The sequence below is a fragment of the Lutra lutra genome, chromosome 7, assembly GCF_902655055.1.
Source record: "Lutra lutra chromosome 7, mLutLut1.2, whole genome shotgun sequence".
NCBI lineage: Eukaryota > Metazoa > Chordata > Mammalia > Carnivora > Mustelidae > Lutra > Lutra lutra.
Genome location: NC_062284.1, coordinates 34,154,009 through 34,177,212, shown reverse-complemented (window position 1 = coordinate 34,177,212; position 23,204 = coordinate 34,154,009). Strand labels below are relative to the sequence as shown.

Sequence of the window (23,204 nt, the reverse complement as noted above, 5' to 3'; positions counted from 1 at the left end):
GACTAGGCCTGGGAAGTCAGAGAAAGTTTCTCTGAAAAAGCTGAGCTTTTCAGAGAAAACCTAAAAAACCAGGTTATTGTTAAGTAGCATAGGGGAAGGGAAGGGTGTTGTTCTCAGGTACACTGTGAGAGAACTCGGTACTTCTGAAGAACTTCCCTCTGAAAAGAGATTGGAGGGCTGGAGAGGGAATATCCAGCTTCAGTTATTATACTTCAGAGGTCAACAGGGGCCAGACCATGAAGAATATTTGAGCTCATGTTAAGGACTTTGATCTTGAGAGCAACAGGAAGTTTTTAAAAAGTCTTAAGTACAGTAAGTTTATATTATGAAAGTAGACCTGTTCGAATTCTTTAGCTTACTCTTTCTAACCACAGCTGAGCACCTTGGTGGTGATAGAAGTAGTTGTAGTAGGAGGAGGAGGAGGAGGAGTAGTAGTGGTGGTGGTAGTAATACTTAATTGCCATTTATCTTGCACTTACTCTGTTTCAGTACTTTGGAGCATACCCAAGGTATAAATATATTAACTCTAATTTTTCTAACTAGTGAAGTGGTTGATCTTTTACAGATGAGCATACTGAAGTTCAGAAGGTTTAAGTACTTTGACCAAGGTCATTAGCAAATAAGTGATCAAGCTGGGAACTCAGTCCAGGGTTTTCTGATGCCAAATCCCTGTTGGCTGATAGGAATTCACTCAAAAATTGTCCACTGTACACTTTCTGGCCAAATGGTACATTCAGACAGGTTTTTAATGATGTTTTTAATAATGATAAATTAATGCTTCTTTTCCTTCGATTTTTCACACCTATTTGCAAAGAAAAAAAGCTTTTAGTTGCCAGCAGAGGGAGCCAGAAAGGTTGATACTTTAATAAAGATTTGGAATTCTCTAAGTTAAGAGTATTCACTCATAAGCAATTCTGTTGAACTCCTATTAAGAATAATGGTTCATATGAAATATGTATATAATATGTTCTCATTTTGATTTTAAAAGTAAATGTGTATCGTGTATTGAGGAGAAGTACGAAGAGATGTAAGAAAATATATTTATTGTTATCTCTTAGCAGTGGTTTTGCTAGGTTATCTTTTCTTATTTTCCACCTTTTTGGGGGGCATACATATTAGTTATCTAGTTTTTCTACAATGAACATGTATGATGTAGCAAGAAATAACTCTTATTTGTGGTTTGAGCAGTGTAGGGGCTATAAATGGTCTTTAAAGTGTTCTTTTTTAGTCTAAGATGCATCACTCATTTTAATGCATTATTAATTTACTTGGGAAATCTTTTTCTTATTGACAAGGTAAATTTAGGCCATTACTTATCTGAATCTTTAAAATTCTGAATTACTATAGACTAAATTTAAGAAAATGTACCAAGTAAAAATAAAAAAATTGTATTGTTTTAGACTCCTGGTTGTCACACTAATGAGAATATTATAGAGTATAAAGGAAAACAATTCATTATCAATAATATATTTAATAGGATTCAGACTTAGAACTGAGTTTATGGTATCAGTTTTCTCTTGCATCTATCTTATAGAATTAGTAAAAAGTATAAAATCCAGTTATCACTTCAGTGGAATGATTACTAAGTAATATGTTCCTTTAATTGAAGTTTAAAATTAGTTAGTCTTGGAATTTGAATTTTAACTCTGCCACTTAATAGTTATTTAATATTGGCAAGTTGCTGAACCTCCCTAGGTTTCTTTTGCTTTATATGGGAAATGAAGATGGTAGTAAAATTCTTTTTTGATTATAGTTGATGACTATGTGAAGTGTTTATTATTAACAATGAGTGTTAATTTATCAGGTTTGCAACTTTAGTTTTATTTTTGCCACAACCTCACTTCCAGCAACTAAACTGAATTGATTTATCCTCTATAGAATCCATATTTACCCATACCAATAGGTGTCATAGAAACATCGATCCATCATGAACTGTACTCACCTACAACTGCAGGCGTCTCATACTATAGTCAACTACCAAAATTATAGCCATGTATCACATATTTCTTTACCTCATAACCTTTTGTTTCATTCAATTTCTGTACTAACCAGCTTTCCTGCACAAACAACCCACAAATTTTGGTGGTTTATAACAATATTACATTACACGTAGCCTTTGAGCTACCTGTACAGAGCGGTTCGCTCACCTCCACACGTTTTCATTCTGACACCCAGACTGAAGGAGCAGCCTCTGTCTGGATCTGCCATTTGCATGGTAGTGAGAACTCAGTGGGCTGGGTGCAACCAGCCAGTGATGGTGGTTGTGATTTAAGTGATGATTAAAGCTTTTGCTCAGGTGTGCAGTGCGTCATGACTGCCAAAGCATGTCACGTGACTGGGCTCTGAGCTGGGAGGTATAGCGACAGCTACTCTTCCCACTGGAAGTGAAAACAAGTTCTAAATCAGAGCAGGAGTGTGGAAGCCTCTTCCAAGGATGGGGTTGGTAAAAAGTGAACAATAATGTCACCTACCATGATTTGTCTTCTTCATCACAAATGCCAACTTTCTTCTCTTCAGCTTACAAAATATATTTTTCCCTTTGTCAAGGGAAATACCTCAAGAATTCTTTCACACATTATTTTTGAAGTCTAGAACCTCATTAGAATTTGTATGTCTTTTATGTATATAGATTTCCTTGATCCAGAAACCAGTTATCTTCTACTCTGTATCTTTGCAACATAACAGTGTTGGAACAGTGATGGGACATTGACAGTAAACATTCCTGTAAAGAAGTGGGAAGGAGGGAGACACCCAGTAGTCACTGGGTCCCTGACATTTAATTGTAAAAGTCCTGTTGGGTAAATATAACGAGGGCACTGGGTCCCTGACATTTAATTGTAAAAGTCCTGTTGGGTAAATATAACGAGGGCTCCTTTTCTTGGCACTAGGGGATGCTCCTTGATTTTGCCCTGGTTATGCTCCTGTGTATAGCTCCTAGTCCATTGTTTTCCATGGCTCTTGACCATGCCCTTTGTAAGGTGTTTCCTTTAATATATCATCCTTCTCCGTATTTGAATAGAGTATTGAAGGGTATGCTCTTGTTGGCTGGGGAATGAGGTAAGGGTTGAACAGCTTTTCCTGTCCCGCTTCTTGCCTATAGAAACCTGGGGACCCAAATATGATCTAGAAGAGTAACAGACTCAGCCCAGGCTGTGGGTTGTTTTGGAAGTTGCCTTATGTCTTTTTTTTTTTTAAACTATTTGGTTGAGTCAGACCCATGTGCTAATTACTATATCCTTGATTCTTTGGCATATGCCTTATTCTCTAGACTTCAATACAGCTATCTTGAGCTTATTGGGCTTCTGTGGGACCACATCCTTAGTCTCTTCCTGTGGGGAGTCCCCCTCCGAGCCATTTTGTTTCATTGAAAGGGTTTACTGGGTGAAAGGAAAACACTTGTTTCCTTTCCTCACTATTCACTGAATGATTCTTTTGTACTTCAAGTGTGTATCTGTTTTCCACACCAAGCGATTCCCCAATTCTCTGTGAGAATCAACCTGGTGTATAGTTTAACTTAATACTGACTACCTAGAGTTAGCTCAGACCCCACAGGTTAAGGGCTCAGCTCTACGAGACTGTCCCCCTCTGACTTCGGACGCCAATCACAAGTCCAGTCTTTTCGCCAACTTATTTCATTTTTTTACATGTTAAACAGTTTCATTTACCACTACATGATGTGGTTTGCCATTTTGCCAACCTCCAATAACCGTTCCTTGCTATCCATCACCTAGCTTTGAAGCCCACATCACACATATTTTTATTATTTTTGGTCGTGGTAGGTTGTTAAGGTTACACCCTGCTTCTGGTGGCAATGTGTGCAGGGTTCATTTTTGTTGCAGTAATTACAACCGTGGTTTTTCAAAATAACAAGTTTACATTTCCTACTATATGTTGTAGACCGTGGGTCAGCTCTGTAGAAGCAGCCTGTGGCTCCCCTCCAGAACCAAGGCTAAAGGAAAAGCCCTTATATGAGCTATCATGCTAGTCTCTTGACTGAATCAAGAAGGCTGGTACAAACTTGGATTATTGCTTCAAGTTTTTGCTTAGAGGTGATATGTATCACATCTCTTCACATTCTGTTGGCCAAATCATATCTCCTGGGTGATCCCCAAGTCAATAACCTAGGGATGGCCATTCTTTCCCTATGAGATGATACACAAATCACACATCTACATATGGAGAGATACATAAATATATATGTGTGTGTATATAATAATAATCTTACAAGGAAACAGGAATGAATAGTTTCAATAATAATAATAATACAGTCTACCACAACTTTATCATATAATTCCAAATGATGGATAAAAAATCAGAATATATATTTTAAATTTAGTCTTATATTACTTTAATATACTGTATCTGGGTTCTCCAGAGAAATAGAGCTATTAAGAGATATTTGTTTATGTATCTATATCTGTCTATGTGAGAGATACTTATTTACTGTAAGGAATTGGCTTACATAATTGTGGGGGCTAGAAAATCCGAAATTTTCTAAGGCAGGTGGGCAGGCGGGCAGGCTAGGAACTCAGGCAGGATTTCTATGTTACAGTCAATGAGACAGAATTGCTTCTTGTCAGGGAATCTTTAGTTTTTGCTCTTAAGGTCTTAAAGTGATTGCATAAGGCCTATCCACATTATCAAGGATAATCCCCTTTAACTCAAGTCAACAGATTTTAGATGTCAGTCACATCTACAGACTACTTTCCTGGCAACATGTGGGTTCATGTTTGACAAAACACTGGGCACCATAGCTGAGCCAAGGTGATACAGAATTTACTGTCCATATATACGTAGTGCTATTTTGCAGATAGTAGAATATGAATACAGTGTTCTCTCTCATTGTAAAGGACAAACAAATTAGCTTGATCATAGCTAATAAACTCAGTATGTTTTAGCTGAAGATAATTGAGCACCTAAAACAGGGCTTGGCAAACTATGGCCCACTGCTTGTTTTTAGAAGTAAAGTTTTATTGGAACACAACCATGCTTATTCATATACTGTCTATGGCTGTTTTATTCCATAATGGCTGAGTTGAGTAGTGAAAATAGAGACCGCATAGCCTGCAAATTCTAAAATATTTACTATCCAGCCCTTTACAGAAAATGTTGGCCAACCCTTAATATATAGAAGTGTTTGCCAACCCTTAATATTGTGGTTCCTGTTTTGTCTTGGCCTACTCCTAGTGCAGTGTCTCTGTTCAAGGATAAGTATATACTCATTAAACACTACAGTAGCAATATTTTATTGTTTAAAGTCACAAATTCTATTAGATTCATAAAAATTAGTGGTTTCTTAATTTTTATTGCATAGCCATTCAGATTTTCTTTTAGATCACATATAGATTTAGTTTTTATGGCTAAAATGCATATGAATGCTGTTAGTTTAAATGAATACTGGTGTATTTTTGGGAATGGAAAGTACTTTTTTTGGACAAAATTTTATCAGTTTCATATTACTATAAATTACAAATTTCAATGTATCTATTTTCTTTTAAGGTGGTAAAAAGGTATATTAGTGTGCCCGACTCATCCCCTTTTTCAATTATTTATTTTTATTTTTCATGCTCTTTTTTAAGATAATGGGTAAAAAAACACTATTTCTCAACTTGACTGCTTTTGTGTACTATCGATAAAATTGAATTAGACTACAAGATTTATTTGTTTCCAAACCAAAGAGGAAATTGTAGCTTTAGTTAGTGGAGAAAGCATAAGCCCTGGCTTCAGACAGCCCTAAGTTTAAATCTAGTGGCTTAGAGCAACAGCTGCTTTATTTGCTGTTGACTGCATGGGTCAGCAGTTTGAGCTGGGCTCTGTCGCATGGTTGTTCCGCTGGTCTTCTCTGGGATTATTCATGCGGCTGTTGTCTTTTGGAAGCTCCTCTAGGGGTTGGTTGGTCTAAAGTGGCCATACTGATATATCTGGCATATTATGCTAGCCAGCACTGCTAGCTGTCATGGTTGGGTGACTGGGATCCTGCTCTCTCAAGATCTCTGGTGCTCTAGGATAGCTTGTTCATGCCGTGCTGGTAGTATGTCCAGATGGGGAGCTACAAGATCTCTTGAGACCTAGATTCAGAAGTCTTATAAGGTCTTATGCCACATCCTATTTGTCAAAATAATTTACAAGTCCAGCTTGGATTTAAGGGATGAAGAAATAAATACTATCTGTTGATGGGAAGCATGGCAAAGTCACATGGCACAAAGATGGGCTTAGAGGAGTGAAAGGAATGAGTACTGGTGGGGGGCGCCTGCCTGGGTGGCTCAGTCAGTTAAGCATCTCTCAGGTCATGATCCCAGGATCCTGGGATCAAGCCCCACATCGGGCTCTCCACTCAGCAGGGAGTCTGCTTCTCCTTCTCCTGTTCCTCCTGCGTGTGCTCTCTCTCTTTCTCTGTCAAATAAATGAATCTTAAAAAAATAAATAAATAAATAGTAGCTGCATAATTCACCACTGTAAACTGCTTAGTTTCTTTATGCCCTATTTGGAAAGAAATAACAATAGACTAGAAAAAAACAGTATGACTTGAGTTCTTCTTAAAGTTTAACAATTATGTATATATAATGCACTTAGAAGCATTTCTGAAACAATTTTGAAATTGAATCTTTAATTTAAATATTGTGCTTTTTATTATTTATATAAGTATTATGAAAGTAATTATTACCTTGGCTATGTATTTTTAACATGGGAGACATTTATTAAGACTCAAAGGAAGGATATCCTGTGTAAAATAAGTGTGTACGAGGAGTTAGACTTTTGTGTAGAACTGTATTATTCATTCAGTAAGTAAAAAAGAAAGCAATTAACTTCTGATGTGTTTGCAAAACCACACATTTTCCTATATCCCTCTGTGTGTTTATATTTCTCATTTTAGATTTTAAAAATATTAGCCTGTAGTGTAAGGTTTCTATCAGGTTACTTCTTGAAGAGTCTTTTGAGTACTTGCAACATATTTTTGTTTAGCTAATGTTTCCTTGCAAAGCCAAGAAAAAAATAGCCAAGCGAACAAAAAAATAGCTCTTATTTTTCATTGCGGTCAAATCTCATGAGAGGCTTTTTTTATAAGTGTATCTGTTTTGCTCTTGACTTTGTTAGGAATAAACACAGAATGCTTTCTAAATCTGTCCTGGTTTGAGATATATATATCTATATAGATATAGATATATATATTAGACATTGGCAAAAACGTTTGTTAAAACTCACCAGAAGTATTACTCTGTTCATTGGTTGTGTGTAGGTTTGGGCAGGAGGCATAATAGACCTTCCTTATAAACCTTATATTTAAATAATTTCACTCATGGCACTTAGGCACTTAAAGAACTCTAATTTGAATACATTTTTCTATAACATTGTCTAGGGATAAAGTTTACTTTTCCCAAATAACCACTTGGTTAACATTCTAAATCTACTTCTGCAGCTTGAGAGCTCTATTCTTGTATGATAAACATCTTTATTGTGTTTAAGATCTGCATTTATTTGGAATTTAATGCCTCTGCTAGTGAGGGAGGGTGAAATAAATGATATTACAAAATGAATAATACTTAATAAAATCGGAGAGGTGATATCCTGTCTGTATTTGTCATAAACTCTTTTGGGTGTCTAGAAAAGTTTTAGTAAAGGGACATTTGTTATAGGAACTTGTTACAGGAATTTGTTAAGGAACCCCTGCAATAGGGAGGGGTATTTATACAGCAGACTAGAATAGGCCCAAACCTGGTGGTCAGGAAATCTTATCAAAACAGTGCTTGCTAAATATCTTTCTTCTCCAGTTCTTCAAAGTTTTTTTTTTTTCCGATTCAGATTTCATACTCACCTTCAGTTCTGAAGATGTTAGATTTATTATTTAAATAGTAATAATAATATTATTACTACCTTTTTGGTCTCCATGGTATTTTTATGAGAGAAATTCCATTAAAGAAGGATTTCGCTTATTACTGTCTTGGTCAGAAACGTGCTCGATGGCTTATAATTTTCCCTTTCCCTTATTTGTTTCACTGAGTCCTAAGTACATACTTCCAGTGGTGCAGTGGCAGGCTTGAGAGATAAAGAAAAGCGGATGGGGCATAATTAAATAAAGATTAAAGAAAAATGAGAAAGGGAAGAGAGAGGGGCCAGGGATAGAGAAGCTGGATGGATGTACAGCTTTTGTTTTTCTGGTTTATTTTAACATTCTTCTTTGCTTCTTCTATTACGTAAGCTCTAATTTGCAGGTTATATAAGGCGGGGGGGGGGTGGGTGATAAATAACCTTTGGACCACATGGAAATGGGGGAAATATTTTTAATTATCACCAATCCAATGCACTGTAGAATAGTTCTTAATTGTGCAGCCTAATCTGTAAGGAATGTTTATGCTTTGTGAGCTTTGCTTTGTGCTCTTTGCTCAGTTTTCAGCTGCGGCAGAGCTTGTCTTGGGTTTAGTAACCGGGATTGTTGATAATTGTAGAGTACTATCAGGGCCTGTTCATTGGTTCAATTAGGTATTTAGGGCAGTTTGCCTAAATGTACATGTTGTTTAGTTTATATTTAGGATTTTTTTTCCAACTGGAGAAGACTTTATTTAGTTGCCCCTATGTTCTTTTTATTTGAGGAGACTTATCTTGTAGATGTGATTGTGAAATCCTATTTTTGGAGGTACTGTTATTCCTTTTATGGTGGATTTTTTAGTGTAGTTCATTGCCAGGTTTGTTCAGCTTTCTAGGTCTGATGTGGGAGAGGTAGATTTTAGTATCTATGATGTTAAAATAATTGATTAATCTTATAAACATTTCAAGGCTAGTTGAGATTTAGCTGGTTATTTTTAAATTCTTGGAAGTGAAAAAAAAAATAGTAAGCTGGGATGAATTTTTCTTTTTAGTCTTGATTCTAAAGTGGCCAGAAGATCCCTATGAAAAAGAATGGTCTTAGTTCTTGAAGAAATCTCTTTTGAAAAATGTATAAGACATATGGGGAAACCCACTTTTAAGTTTGGTGGTACCTGCCCTCCCCTCCCTCATCTCATTCTGTGATCCTTTGTACTCATTATATGTCAACTATGTTGGCCTTCTTCCAAATATGCTAAACTCCTTTCACTAGTTGATGCCTCCATCTGAGATGGAAATTCTCACAGGCCGGCTGCTACTTTTCATTTGAACCCCGTCATCAATATCACCTTCTCACAACTTTGGGGTTACCAGTCTATCCACTCTAATCAATCGCCAGCATTCCCTCACATCTCCCCCTCTATTCTCACCTGATACTTTCTCGTTTTCCTTACTTGTTTACCTTATCTTACCCTATTAGAACATCAAATTCCATTAGAAGAGAGCCTCTGGTAGTTTAAGGCTTTGATGGTTGTGATGGTTTTACGGGTGTATACTTATCCCCAAACTCACTGAGTTTATGCATTAAATATGTACAGCTTTTTGCATGTCAGTCATGCTTCGATAAAGTGGTTTTTTAAAAAAAGAGATTAGGCTGGTTTATTCACTGCTCTATCCCTAGTGCCATTCATGACATGTAGTGGGTGCTTCTAAAAGTTTAGATATGCAAATGTGGAAGTTTTCATCCCTTTTTTTTTTTTTGCTATAAAGGACATCTAAACTTATGTTTAAAATACACTTGCATTTTTACATCAAAAATTTATTTTCAGGTGATTAGAGAAGTGGAAACAACATAATTAATGGGAAGCACTGGACAAGAGGTTGTAATAATAGGATTCTCGAATTATTCTGCAACTAATTATAATGGACAAAATTCCACTAGGAGTGTGATCAGTATCTGCATTTACAACATGAGAAACAGTGTTAACATTTTCATGTGATGAGGTGAGGAGGTTTGTAGGGGCAACACTGCTCAGGAAGTCATAGACTCCATTAAGGAATTTTGTCTTTGTCCTATAAGAATAGAAAAGTGCTCAAGGATATTAAGTGGGGTGGGACAGTGTACATGGAAAGGAGTGCTAGTGGTACTGGTATGACTAGGTTTACATTTCAGAAAAGCCACTCTGGCTACAGTGTAGAGAATGTAGAGAAGGGTTAGAATGAATATGGCCAGACCCGTTCATCACTGTGGTCGTCCTGGTGAGAAATGCTGCTAACTTGAAGTAGGATAATGATGGTGTACATGACAATGAGCTGTGGGGTTTGAGCAATAATGGGGAATTGGAATCACCAGGATTTGGTGATGGAGGACCAAGGGGATGGAAGGTATTAAGACTGATTTCTAGATTTTTGTCTTGTATAACTAGATAGATCATGGCTTTGTTTGATGTATTACCGCAGTTTAGAATACGATCAGATTTCAGGAGGATCCCTTTCTGCATAAATTTTTATTGAACAACTAAATTATCCAGTCCTCTGGCAGTTCTCCAGTACTTGTTTTATAAACCTTGTATAAAAGACAACAATATCTTGCTACTGCCTTTTATGTTATGGGTTTTTTATTTTGGGGTTCATGGACTCCATAGTTGTAGGGAGATCAGTGAACTCTGAAAATAAATGTGAATTTTTCCAAGTATGTGCATATATATAATTAAAGAAGGATTCATTGCTTCCATCAGATTCTTAAAGGGGTCCATGATACCAAAATTATTAAGTATTTTTGTTAAATAATTAGATATTTTGACTCCTCTTGGTTTTAAACAATTTTCTATGAAAGTTTTACTCTTATCCTATATATTTCTCTTTAGGATAATCAATAAAAAGTTGCCTTTAGGTTAAAATGGGCCATCAGTCATTTTGACTGTAATCTATCGAGTCTACCTCTTAAATATAAATATTTTATGTGGATTTGCATATATTTTAAAGTCTCCTTGATTATTTGCATCTATATAAATTTCTTGTCAGGAGACCTTCTGTCCTAAATATTGAGTAAATGAGGCAACTGTTGAACTCAATGTAGGTTTAAGACAAATCTTGATTATGGGTGCCTGGGTGGCTCAGTGGGTTAAGCCGCTGCCTTCGGCTCAGGTCATGATCTCAGGGTCCTGGGATCGAGTCCCGCATCGGGCTCTCTGCTCAGCAGGGAGCCTGCTTCCCTTCCTCTCTCTCTGCCTGCCTCCTTGCCTACTTGTGATCTCTGTCTGTCAAATAAATAAATAAAATCTTAAAAAAAAAAAAAAGACAAATCTTGATTAGATCTTCTATAGAATAGAGATTAGAGATTAATATACAGCATTTTTAATAATGGTCTTTCTTCATGGTGGAATTATAGGTTCTCTATTTTAACATACAAACTGAAGTGTATTATGTATTTGCTACACTGAACATGTATTACTTTTAGAGCATTTTTAAACATTTCATAATTTTCAAAAAAGGTATGAATTTACAATTGATGTTAATATGAGGGAGTCATTATCAAAACTTTTAAGTGACTTCCTTTATGTTGATTTGGAGTTTAAAGTTACCACCCCATTAGGTCTAGAAAACAAAATAACTACTTGTGTTAGAATGTCCTGTGTATTCTCTAGAAACAGCTGTATTTTGACATTTACTGTACATACTTTGGCTTTCTGCATTCTGAGTTTGATGAATATCTTTTTTTTTTTTTTTTTCAAAAGACTGCATGCAGTCCCTGACTTTAGAAGGGTATTTGTTGTAATATCCAGTAAACATTAGTGCTCCTTAAAAAACTTACTGCTTGTTTTTAGAATGCTTCCATTTGTTATCACAGGGCTTATCTTGTTAGCATATGCCTGTGGACTCATTAAGGTATGTTAAAATGTTAATAGCTTAATTTTAATCCAGAGAGGATGTGCTGCATTTCCTGCCATATCAATGAGTCTGCAAAGGGCATTGGTGTTTAAGCAATATAATGTAATATAGTTTACAAATTTATACGCCAACCAGATTTATCGGACCATGTATCAAGTGTGTGAAATATATAGAAGTTGAGAGAATAACTTACTATAATGAATCTAGATGAACCTATAACTCAGCTGGAACAATCAAGCTATAACCTATAGCTAATCTTGTTCGGTCTATACCCTCACTGTCTTGTTTTTTAAAAATTATTAATTATGTTATTGTGAGAGATTGCATTTCTTTCATTTTATTATTTCTATTTTTAATTGTGCTAAAAAACAGGTACAGTTTACCATTTCACCCACTTTCAAGTGTACAGTTCAGTAGTGTTAAGTATATTTACATTGTTGTGTAATTGGTCTTCAGAATTTTTTCATCTTGCAAATCTGAAAAGCTATACCCATTAAACAATAACTCTTCACTTCCCTCTTCCTCCAGCTCCAGGTTATCACCATTTTACTTCCTTTATTTTACCACATTATGATTTGACTACTTCATATACCTCATATAGGTGGAACTATACAGTATTTGTCTTTTGGGGGACTGGTCTGTTTCACTTAGCATAATGTCCTCATGATTCATCCATGTCATAGCATGTGACAGGATTTCCTTCCATTTTATAGCTGAATAATGTTCCATTGCATGTATATATCACATTTTGTTTATCCTTTCATTCATCAACGGACATTTATGTTACTTTCACATCTTGTCTATTGTGAATAATGCTGTTGTGAACATCACTGTACAGATCCCTCTCTGAGACTTTGCATTAATCATGTACTAGTTCCATTTTAAATTTTTAAAAATTTTTTGAGGAAATGCCATCCTGTTTTCTGTTGTAGCTACACCATTTTTCATTCCCACCAACAGTGCACAAGGGTTCCACTTTCTCCACATCCTTGTCAACACTTACTGTTTTCTGTTTTTTGATAGTCATTCTAATGAATGTGAAGTGATAGCTTATGATTTTGATTTGCATTTCCTTAATGATTAATCATGTTGAGCATCTTTTTGTATGCTTGTTGGTCATCTGTATATTATCCTTGGGGAAATGTCTATTCAACTCATTTGCCCATTTTTAATTGGGTTGTTTCTTTGTTACTGAGTTATAAGGGTTCTTCTTATATTCTGCGTATTAGCCCTGTATCTAATATAATTTGCAAATATTTTCTCCCATTCCATAGGTCGCCCTTGCACTAATTTATTGATTATGTCCTTTGGTGTACAGAAGTTTTTGTTTTGATGTCCAGAAGTTTTTAAATTTAGTGTAATCCCATTTGTCTGTTTTTGTTTTTGGTGTCCTATCTAAGAAATCATTGTCAAATCCAGTGTCATGAAGTTTCCTCTTTATAATTTCTTTTAACAGCTTTGTGGTCACATCTTAAATTTAAGTTTTAATCATTTTAAGTTAATTTTTGTATATGGTGTAAGATAAGGTGCCCAACTTCATTATTTTGCATGTGGATATCCAGTTTCCCCGGCACCATTAGTTGAAGAGACTCTCTTTTCCCCAGTGAGTAGCCTTACAACCTTGAAGATCATTCGACAACATACATGAGGGCTTATTTCAATAGTTCTCTATTTTGTTTCATTGGCCTATGTATCTGTCTTTATGCCAGTACCGCACTTGTTTTGATCACTGTAGCTTTATAATATGTTTTGAAATCATTAGTATGAGACCTCCAATTTCGGTTTTCTTTTTCAAGATTATTTGGCTATTTGAGTTCCCTTGAGATTCAATGTGAATTTTAAGATGTTTTCTGTTTCTGAAAAAAAAAAAAAAAAAAAAAAAAAAAAGCATTGGAATTTTGACAGGGATTATATTTAATCTGTAGATTGCTCTGGGTAGTTTTGATTTCTTAACAGTATTAAGTCTTCCAAGCCACGAACACTGCCTTTCCATTTATATGTGCCTTCTCTAGTTTCTTTCAACAATGTTTTGTACTTTTCAGTGTACAGATCTTTCACCTCCTTGATTGTTTGTTTTTAATGATTGTATTTTTAAAAATATTTTTATTTATTCAGAGAGAGAGCACATGAGAGTGCACAAGCAGGGAGTGTGGCAGAGGGAAAGGGAGAAGCAGGCTCCCTGCTGAGCTGGGAGCCAGGTGTGGGGCTCAATCCCAGGACTCTGGGATCATGACCTGAGCCGAAGGCAGATGCTTAACCAACTGTACCACCCATGTGCCTCAAATTATTGTACTCTTTTTAATGTTACTCTAAGTGGAAATGTTATCTTAATTTCAGTTTTGGGTTGTTCACTTTTAGTCATAGGAACACAGTTGATTTTCTGTGTGTTGATTTTGTATCTTGAAACTTTGCTGAATTTGTTTATTCTAACAGTTCTTTTTCTTGTGGAATTTTTTTGGGTGTTTTTACATACAAGATCATGTCATCTACAAACAGAGATGATTTTACTTCTTCCTTTCTAGTTCTTATAAAATTTCCTTTTTTATTTTGCCTAAGTGCTCTGGCTGGGACTTCCAAAACTGTGTTGAATAAATGTGGTGAGAATGGGAAAAGCTGATCTTAGAGGAAGAGCTTTCTTTCACCACTAAGTTGTCAGCTTTTCATATATGGCCCTTATATGTTCAGGTGGTTTCCTTCTATTTCCAGTTTGTTGAATGTTTTTATCATGAAAGATGTTTGAATCTTGTCTAATGCTTTTTCAGCATCAAATGAGATGCTTATGTGGTTTTTGTCCTTAATTCTGTTAATGCAGTGTATTACATCGATCAGTTTTCATACGTTGAACCATCCTTGCATTCCAGGAATAAACCCCACTTGGTCATGGTGTGTAATCCTTATAATATGCTGCTGTTTAGAGGAAAGCAAACTGCACCCCGACCTCCCTCTGAGAGAGAAGCCTCAGTCTGTTCCCCTCTAGGTGCTGCGGAGCCCGTAAGTTTCCCCTCAGCCGCTGGCAGAGCATGTTCCGAGTCACAGTCCCTGGGGACGCAGGAACTCCTGCTTGTACCCAAAACCACAACAGCGGCGGCTGTCTGGGTAGCTCCGGACCGCCAGAGAGGTTCCAAGCAGTGATCGCACACTGAGATTTTCCCACTGGCCAGGGCTGGGAGTGCCTGGTCTTTCTGGGTCCGAGAGCGCCGGGCTGGCGCCTGCGCGCACCTCTCTCAGGGGAGGGTGTGGGGCGCGCGTGTCTCAGGCTCTGATAGCACTGCACGGCGCACGTGTGGAGACTGCAAAAAGGCTATGCTTCTTCCGTCTGGTGAGGCTCCCAGCCCCTCACGGGACCCAACGTGCTCTCAGGCGCACTGGCGGCTCAGGGACCAAGACCTGGTTTTTCCACTGCACTCTCTCTGGCTCAGCGCCAGGGGTGGCTGTCCTGGGTCCGGGACCTAAGCCCCTAACCGTCCCGATTCCCACAATTTCCCCCCATGATCCTTTGCTCTTTTTGAGTGCTTTCAACCAGACTCCAAGTTAATGCTGGTCCCCAGACGCAGGGCACTCTCGTATTGGGGTATTACTTTCCAATCGGTCGTCTCTGGTGGCTTCCTCCACCTTTTGTTTATCTTCTGAGATCAGTCCGACTTTCCCACTCTGCTTTACCCTGGCAGTGGCATCTTCTGCCCCCATAGAGATCCAGACGTGTATAATTCTGATCTCAGGCTGATTTCATGGGTGATCAGAGTTCTTTGGTGGGTAATCAGCTCACTTTAGGGTACAGGCTGAACTGGCACCTCCTCCTACTTCCCCGCCATCTTGTCTCCCTTCTATAATGTGCTATTGAATTCAGTCAGCCCTCTGATTGTTTTGATTCTTTTTGAAGCAAAAAGCAGACATAGGCAGTAAGCTGATAAATAAACATGATACGATGGCAGATACTGATGGGTATTATGAAGAGAAGTAAAACAGGGCAAGAAGGTTAAGAGTGGTAGGAGCAGGGGCACCTTGCTGGCTCAGTCAGTAGAGCATACGGTTCTTGATCTTGGGGTCATGAATTCAAGCCCACTTTTAAAAAAAGTGGTAGGAGTAGAGTGAGGCTGGTTGTTTAGATATGAGGTTTGGGAAGCCCCCTGAGGAAATGTCTTTTTAGAAAATGAGAGAAGAATCTATAGGCATGGGGGACAGCAAAATGGGACTTAGAGCTTTTGAGAAATAGCTAGCAAGGAGGGTGTGAGAGTAGGAACAGGAGATTGTGACAGAGAATGGAGAGGCTCAGGATGTCGACAGTAGAGGAGGGCACATAACTCCTGTCTTCCTGATGCTTAACATGGACAGTTGCTTACATGTTTTTATTACTCATTACAGATTTCCTCCTTTTTATTTCCTTTGCCTTTGCAGTCCTATTTCTAGATAGAATGTGCTTGCTTTGTTAACCTAAGGACAGGGCCTGAGTTTCATCCCAGATTTCCTCTGTAGAAGAGTGAAATAGAGTGAGTGGAGTCTCAAGGTCTAGCCAAGACTCCATTGTGATGTCTAATGTGATTTGGGGAAAAAAAATAAGTCTCAATACATTATGGTGTATGAACTTACATATTTTACAATTAGAATATGTGCCTAATATTATAAAGTTAGTAGGAAGTGGATTGCTTGATGAAGTTCATAACAGTTTTTAACTGGCAGCATGATCTATAGTATAGCAGTTAACCTCCTTCCTATAAACACTTGTGTTGGAATGTTTTGCATTGCCATGAAACAGTTTTCCCAAATTCGTCTTTTTGGAGGAAGTATAAATTACTGTCATGCTACCATGGTAACAGAAGGTAAAAAACAGCCTGGAACTCACAAATGTTTGTTGTTTTCCTTGATAATGGAAGGAACTTTGGTACAAGTATTGTTGAACGTCATAAAGAATGTAGAGAAGTGGTCTGCTTTGTCCCCAAATGGAGTTGTGTTTACAGTCTGGCCCAGTGTTCAATATGCATTTGCCTCCTTTAGTAAAATCTGCTTACTTTTTTGTAATTCCTGAATCCAGATAATTTGATTTTCAACTGATAAAATATTTACTTGTCATATCAGCCAGGGCGCTAAACTTAGAAATTAAGAGTAGTGAGTTAAATTTAAAATTTGTTGAAAGTATTCATCATAACACAGTCTACTTAGTGTCTTGGCAGTGCCTCTGGCTCTTCTCATTTCTCATGTTAGGAGACAGACTGGCAGCGGTTGTAAACTGAAACCTGGTTGTATGCAGCGAGCCTGATAGGGCTATGAAGGAAAAATGGAGAAAATTTGAAAACATTACTCTGTGTGTATGTGTGTGTGTGTGTGTGTGTGTGTGTGTGTGTTAAATTAGAGTATGACACATTTGCTTAAAATAGCATTTTATATTCTGTTTATCAAAGCAATTATAACTTCATGATAGATCCTAAGACTGAAACTGGTTTTAAACACCGTCTTGTGGAAGAGCCAAATTTGCCTCTTAACAGTATTGGCATAACGTCACTCGATGTATAATAAGCACATTTTACAATGTGTTTTGAGTCGTTTGTCTCCTGTAGACCTGAAATCTATTACTCAGAGGAGAAGCATGCGTTTACAGTATATTCTTAGCTGCCCCTCTCTATCACTCAGCTGTCAAAGGCCTATGGAATCTAAAATAGAACCTGACCAATGGGAGGCTGTCTCCGCACTGTTTACGGAGGTTTCGGAGGTGGACGCTTTTGTCATGCATAGCGGCCTCTGTGTTGCAGTGTTGAGGCAGCAGGATGTAGAGGGCTGGTCAGCTTTTCCAGTGGAGTCCGTGAAGGGGACAGCTTCATAGAAAGACAGCTTCTAAACATTAAGAAATCAGAGGAGTTACAGTACCTGACTTGGGGCTGCTCCATAAGGAAGATAATCTTCAAGCGTTATGAAGGCGGAGAAGGATCCCGAAGACGAAGAAAATATCGTTAGCGATCCAAGCTAAGTGTAGCCCAGCATGAAGATTGTGGAACAGGAAGATTTGTAAAGCGAGGGACGGAGTCACTGGTTAGGAGTTTGTCTGAGGGCGTGCTTTGTGAGCCACAGAGCTTTGTAACTTAATGCCCAGTAGTTTGCTGCTCGCAACCAGAGACTAAATCCTGTCTATGATGAACTGTTGGTTTTCTTGTGCTCCCAAGAACAGAGTAGGTATCCCTGCTGTCCAGTGTCACGAAGGACTTGTGCTTGGGCTTTCTGAGCTGTATTTTTGTAAAATGTACTGCTGTTTAATTAATTTTATTTAATTTAATTAATTTTAGTCTCTCTTCTTTCTGATGTATTTGATGAGCAGCAGATTGGGGTTAGTGATAGCAAACGACAGTTCTTGTTTCTTTTTCTGGGGTTTTAAAAAGCACACAATAGAATCTTAGTAATTGAGCAGTATTTCTGTTAACTGACAGTGGACGGGGATGGAAAACGGTGCTTGGTGAAGTGGAACTGAAAAATCCCATGATAATATGAGACTTGGATCATGTTTAATTATCTTTTAAAAAGCCTTGCTTTAGGATTTTACAGGTTTTTTCCCCCTTGTTTTAGAGAGCTCCTTTCTCCAGCTGGCAGTTTACTTGGAAATAAAGTTGAGGTGGTTTTAACTGCAAGGATAAACTAATCAATTTCAAGCAAGTATCTCTGTGTTAAACAGGACTTAATCCCTAAGGCATTTGAAAACCCAAGTCTTATCTTAAGCCTGCTTCTACGCCATTTCCCAATTTAGAGTCTGTAAACTGTTTTGTTTTGAAGCTAGAGAAGGGGGGATGCCTCAAATGTAGTTGAGCCTTTGAGCCAGTAAACAGGCCTAGTCTGCGAGTTGACAATTTGAGCTTTTGAAGTTAGAAGGAAGTGGGCTCACCTCCAAATTTAACTAATTTGGAGACAACGATGCTGAAGTCTTTGTAGGTACTTGAACCGGATTCCATGGAAACATTGCTTTTCAGGAGTAGGTTAAAATTTTAATGTATTTATCTTTTTTCATATTCAATTTTCATACTTATTTTCACTTCAGGTATTTAATGAAGACACTGCTTGCTTAGCTAGAAAGTTGGTGTTTTGTGTTGCTGTTTGAAGGGGAGAGGTAATAGAAAGTTAATCCTACTGATCAGACAGAGGATATGCTTCATATAACAGATTCGGTTTTTTTCTCCCTCAGAGATTTGTTTTGCTATTTGTGGACACAGGAATTGCTTTGTAAGTTTCAGTGAAAAATAGGTACATCTTTCTTTGTTTTAGAAATAGTACTGGGGTTAGTACAGAATTTAGCAATAAGTTTACATATACTATTTTAAAAGGCTAAAACCTTAACGTGGTTAAATATTGTGTATTTTAGTTCTGGGTTCTACATTTCTGCCTACTAAGAAAAAAGCCAACTTATTGGCCTTAAAATGTCTTGCATATGTTTTCTCCAAAGTTAAAAGTAACCTTGATACAATTAAAATGTATATCATGTGATACATCCTCCTATTTAAAAAATTGCCTTTGATCTTCCTCTTAAATGCATGTACTGAGTTTTTGTTAAAACCAAAAATCTTTTTTAAACAAAAACAATATATGTTGAATGTAAAAAAGAAGGAAGAAAATGAAAGTCACTGTAATCCTACTGTCTTAGGATTTTAAAATAGTTAATACTTAAGAGTCTTTGTTTTTTTCTATGTAGAGGTTTCTTTTTATCCTAGTGTATGAGCTTAATGAATTGCTTCCTCTGTTGAGACAGAGACAGAGTGTATGTGAATGTAGGTATGTGTCTAATTTGCCTCCATAAATATATTTCCAACAGTACTTTTTAAGCAGGCTGTGTGAGTCTGTGGATGTCTTAAAATGTGTACAGAATTCCATTGCATCTAAGGTCTTGGAAGATAGGTGACCAGAGCCAAATATGAAAGCAGGAGTTAGAGACTAGGAGAACTGATTTTGGAAATCACTGGAAAGCACTTTGGGAAGCACACTGATTTTGGAAATCATGAGAAGTCTTGGTTGGGTTTGGCTGCTGAGGTCTTTTAACATCCCTGGAGCCTTGACTTTTCCCATCTGTTAAATGGGGATGATGATTTTAGTTCACTTGGGGTCTTTTGGGTAATTCACGCCTGGCACAGATTGGTGTTCAACAATTACTAATTTCTTTGTTCTGAAGGCAAAGAAAACAGAGAACATGGGAAACATGCTTTTTCTCAAAATTAGACCTTAAAATATTTCTTGAAGGTCATGTTCTTTGGAGAGGCTCTTCTCATGAAATGTGGGGTGCAGTGGAGATTAAGTGATGTTTTATGTAGTATCGCTCTCCGTTCTCAGTAGGCCATGTTTATCTATGTTTTTCCTTTTTGTAGCATGCTGCAGATTGGAACAAATATGATGACCGATTGATGAAAGCCGCTGAGAGGGGAGATGTAGAAAAAGTTTCCTCAATCCTTGCTAAAAAGGGCATCAATCCAGGCAAACTAGATGTGGAAGGCAGATCTGCGTAAGTATTACTGATGATAATTCCCTCAAGGAAATTTGGGTAGACCCTTGGGACACAAGTGAAATTTTGAATTGTGGTTGTCAAGGTATCAACTTAAAAAGGCTTTATCAAAACCCACGCTATAAAATCTTTTAAACATCGCTTTCAAACATTATGGACTAATAATTTGTTCTCAATGTGTAAGATTTTTAATCTAGAGAGAATACTAAAATACTACCCAGTGGTCGTAGTTGTTTAGTCTGAACTCCCAATCTGTTTTTATATTTGGGTCCTTATTTTAAGTGAGAATGTTCAGAACAGAAAGGGAGGCAGAACAACGAGAGTGGCTTAGGGAAGCATAGGTTGTGATCTCATCCTTTGGTTTTTGGGTCACTGAGAAGGACTACTGGCTTGTTTCCCTGCTTAGCTTTTCTCCCACCCCTCCCCATCTTCTTCCCTTCCCTTCCTGTTGAGGATGGGTTAAAGGGTAGGTGTACATTCTGTTACTGCCCTCTGTAATTACGGCAGTTAAAACCTTATCTGGGAAACCTTCCAAAGTTAGAGGTTAAAAGTCTCATTTCCTAAAGTTCCTCTCCGTCTTGCACCAGTTTATTTAGAATATTATAACTGGAAACCAGATACTAAATATAGAAATGAATATTAGGAAGTAGATAGTTAATGTTTAATGTAGATCACTACCTTAGGATGCTTAAATATTCAAGTATAGGAAAAATAGCAAAGTATGACATAAAAATCAAGTAGCTTTTAATACCGATAAAGTTTGAAAAGTTCGAATTTTTTAATACTGTTTCAATTTTATCAAGTAGGTGATTTGATAGCCATAGAAACATTGCTTGAGTCCTGCTCCTGTTTTTGCTAAACTTTGAGCTATTTCTGTAGGGCTCACAGTATAAGCAGTAAAAATTTAATATCTAAAAGTGACTTTATTTTTTGTGTTTCTTTTTTTACCAAACGTCAAGATGTTAGAAGATGAAGGAAATCTTTGGGATGAAAATCGTCAGTGAAACCTTATTTCTTCAGTTCCGCCCAACCATGCTTTGAATGTTTTGAGTGAACTGTTGCTTGAGTTGCTGTTCATATTTTTTTCAATCTGAGATTCAGTTTTGAGTGAAATTATTTGTATTAATGGTCAGAGTTATAAAAATCTGGTATAATTTGATGAACTGTGAACTTCAGTTTGTAAGACGTATGAGTAGTATTAGTCTCTGAGGTTTTCACTGTAGGAAATATAATTCTTTTAGGATTCATGGGATAAGATATTTTCCTTTTGCTACTCACACACAGACTGTATTCTTCCTTAATTAGAGCATTTTGTATTTAGTCAAGTATGGGACATGTTACAAACACACTTTCTTTTATTTCAAATGACTTTTGGTTTGTTTTAGTTCTGAAATTTAAGACAGAAGTAATATGTGCTTCTTGACCTCGATCCAGTTTCAAAAATGAAATATTTGAAGCCTAGCCAGAGTCACTGCAAGGATTTGTTTTCTTCCTGTTCACCTCTCTCCTGGGGACTAGCCCATTGCCAAAGCAAAACAGGGCAGATTCACCAGGAATCCCCACTGCCACTTGGAAAGCCGGATACCAGTTCCTGTCTCGCCGTCCCCTCAGGCTGTCAGAAGTGCTATTTGGCATCCCAGCTGTTTTCTCTGGAATCAGCAAATGTTCCTCAGCAAAAAATGGCTTCAGATACCAAGCTTACCTCTCAGGGCCTCTGTCCCTCCCCGTGTCCTGGCCTAGTGGTTTTTCACTGTCTTAGCTCACTGATGCCTTCCAACATATGTCTTACAGTTTATGTGGCTCTTCTCATTGTTGTCAGAGATCGTCCACATTACCTGGAATTCGTATTATGGAAGCAGTAACATGCGTCTAGTTTAAAAAAAGACAAAGTTGACTTTTTAAATTAAAAAAGAGTATTTCTGTAAAGTAGTTTTTCAGATTTCCTTTACAGCTCTTTGCATACACTGTAGTGATCGATACATCTTCCTTCTGAAGTCTGCTATTTATATAACATCCGCATTAATAATGTATTGTAGATGTGTTGTGATTTCTGCCCTTTAGGACAACATCAGCATAATGTTGATTTATTTTGAAGAAAAATGTCTTCCAAATTTTTGGAGCTAAGAAAGGGAAACAAGCAAACAAAAAATGTTCCCTCCAAGATTGTGAAACCTTTGCTTGAAGAACATTACCGTTTCTCAGAAGGTTCTAACAGTGCATGGCATAGTATAATAAGTGTAATTCTATACTTTGGTGTCACAGAGATCAATACCCTTAGCCTTACAGCAATTTAATTCCACTCTAAGAAGAACTTTCTTGGTTCCTATGAACATTATATTCCTTTTATTAGAAGCATCTCTGTCTCTCTAATTCAACCTATACACAAACCTCCTTTATTTTACTTAGTAGCGCTTGGCTCTAGTTTGCATTTACATCCGTCGTAATACAAGTAGAGATACATGGCCAAGTGTTGTAATATCTGGAAATGAATTTGCAACCTAGCTCCAGATTTTGTCTCTAAGCATTCAGATATTCAAATATTTGAGGGCCCATCATCTGTCCAGTACGTAAATTGGTCTGGGAATATAGTAGGAAGCAAAACAGACAAAAATCCCTACTTTCACTGAGTGTATAGTTGAGTGGGAAGAGACTGGTACACTTATAAAGAAAGACTATAAAGAAAATAAATCTTGAATTTATATATAATTTTGAAAATATGTGTTTCTGTATAGAATAATAAAGGCAGGGATTGGAAAAGTTGGAATACTATGGTTTCAGGGAATGGGGAAATGTAAAAATTTTAAACAGGATGGTTAGGGAAGACCCCTCCTGAGAGTGTGATACGGAGTTTGTCTATATCTAGGCCCCTTGCCGAGCACTTGTATATCCTTTATCTCCTGGCATCTTCATAGTGGTCATTGTACTTGGTTTCGGGTCAGTTGTATTTTGACCTGTGGTCAGCATCCTTTGTCGGCAAACCCTCCTGTCCTTACTTAACAGTTTGGATTTGGTGGAGTATAGTCAGTCGGTCACTGTCCATTCTTAGGGC

At 37.3% G+C, this 23,204-nt stretch overlaps 1 protein-coding gene across 4 annotated transcripts in view; it reads left to right on the top strand.

Annotated features, from left to right (window-relative positions):
• Positions 1–23,204, top strand: part of UACA (uveal autoantigen with coiled-coil domains and ankyrin repeats) — a 92,585-nt gene that overhangs the window by 29,676 nt on the left and 39,705 nt on the right. The window contains exons 1-2 of one of the 4 annotated variants that reach the window (XM_047736522.1): positions 17,424–17,849; positions 20,022–20,155. In XM_047736522.1, the coding sequence (XP_047592478.1) occupies positions 17,811–17,849; positions 20,022–20,155 (173 nt within the window). In that variant the 5' untranslated portion in view covers positions 17,424–17,810. Of the gene's footprint in view, positions 1–17,423; positions 17,850–18,856; positions 18,889–20,021; positions 20,156–23,204 lie in introns of those variants that run through there. The other 3 variants (XM_047736523.1, XM_047736524.1, XM_047736521.1) reach the window with 3 other exon arrangements.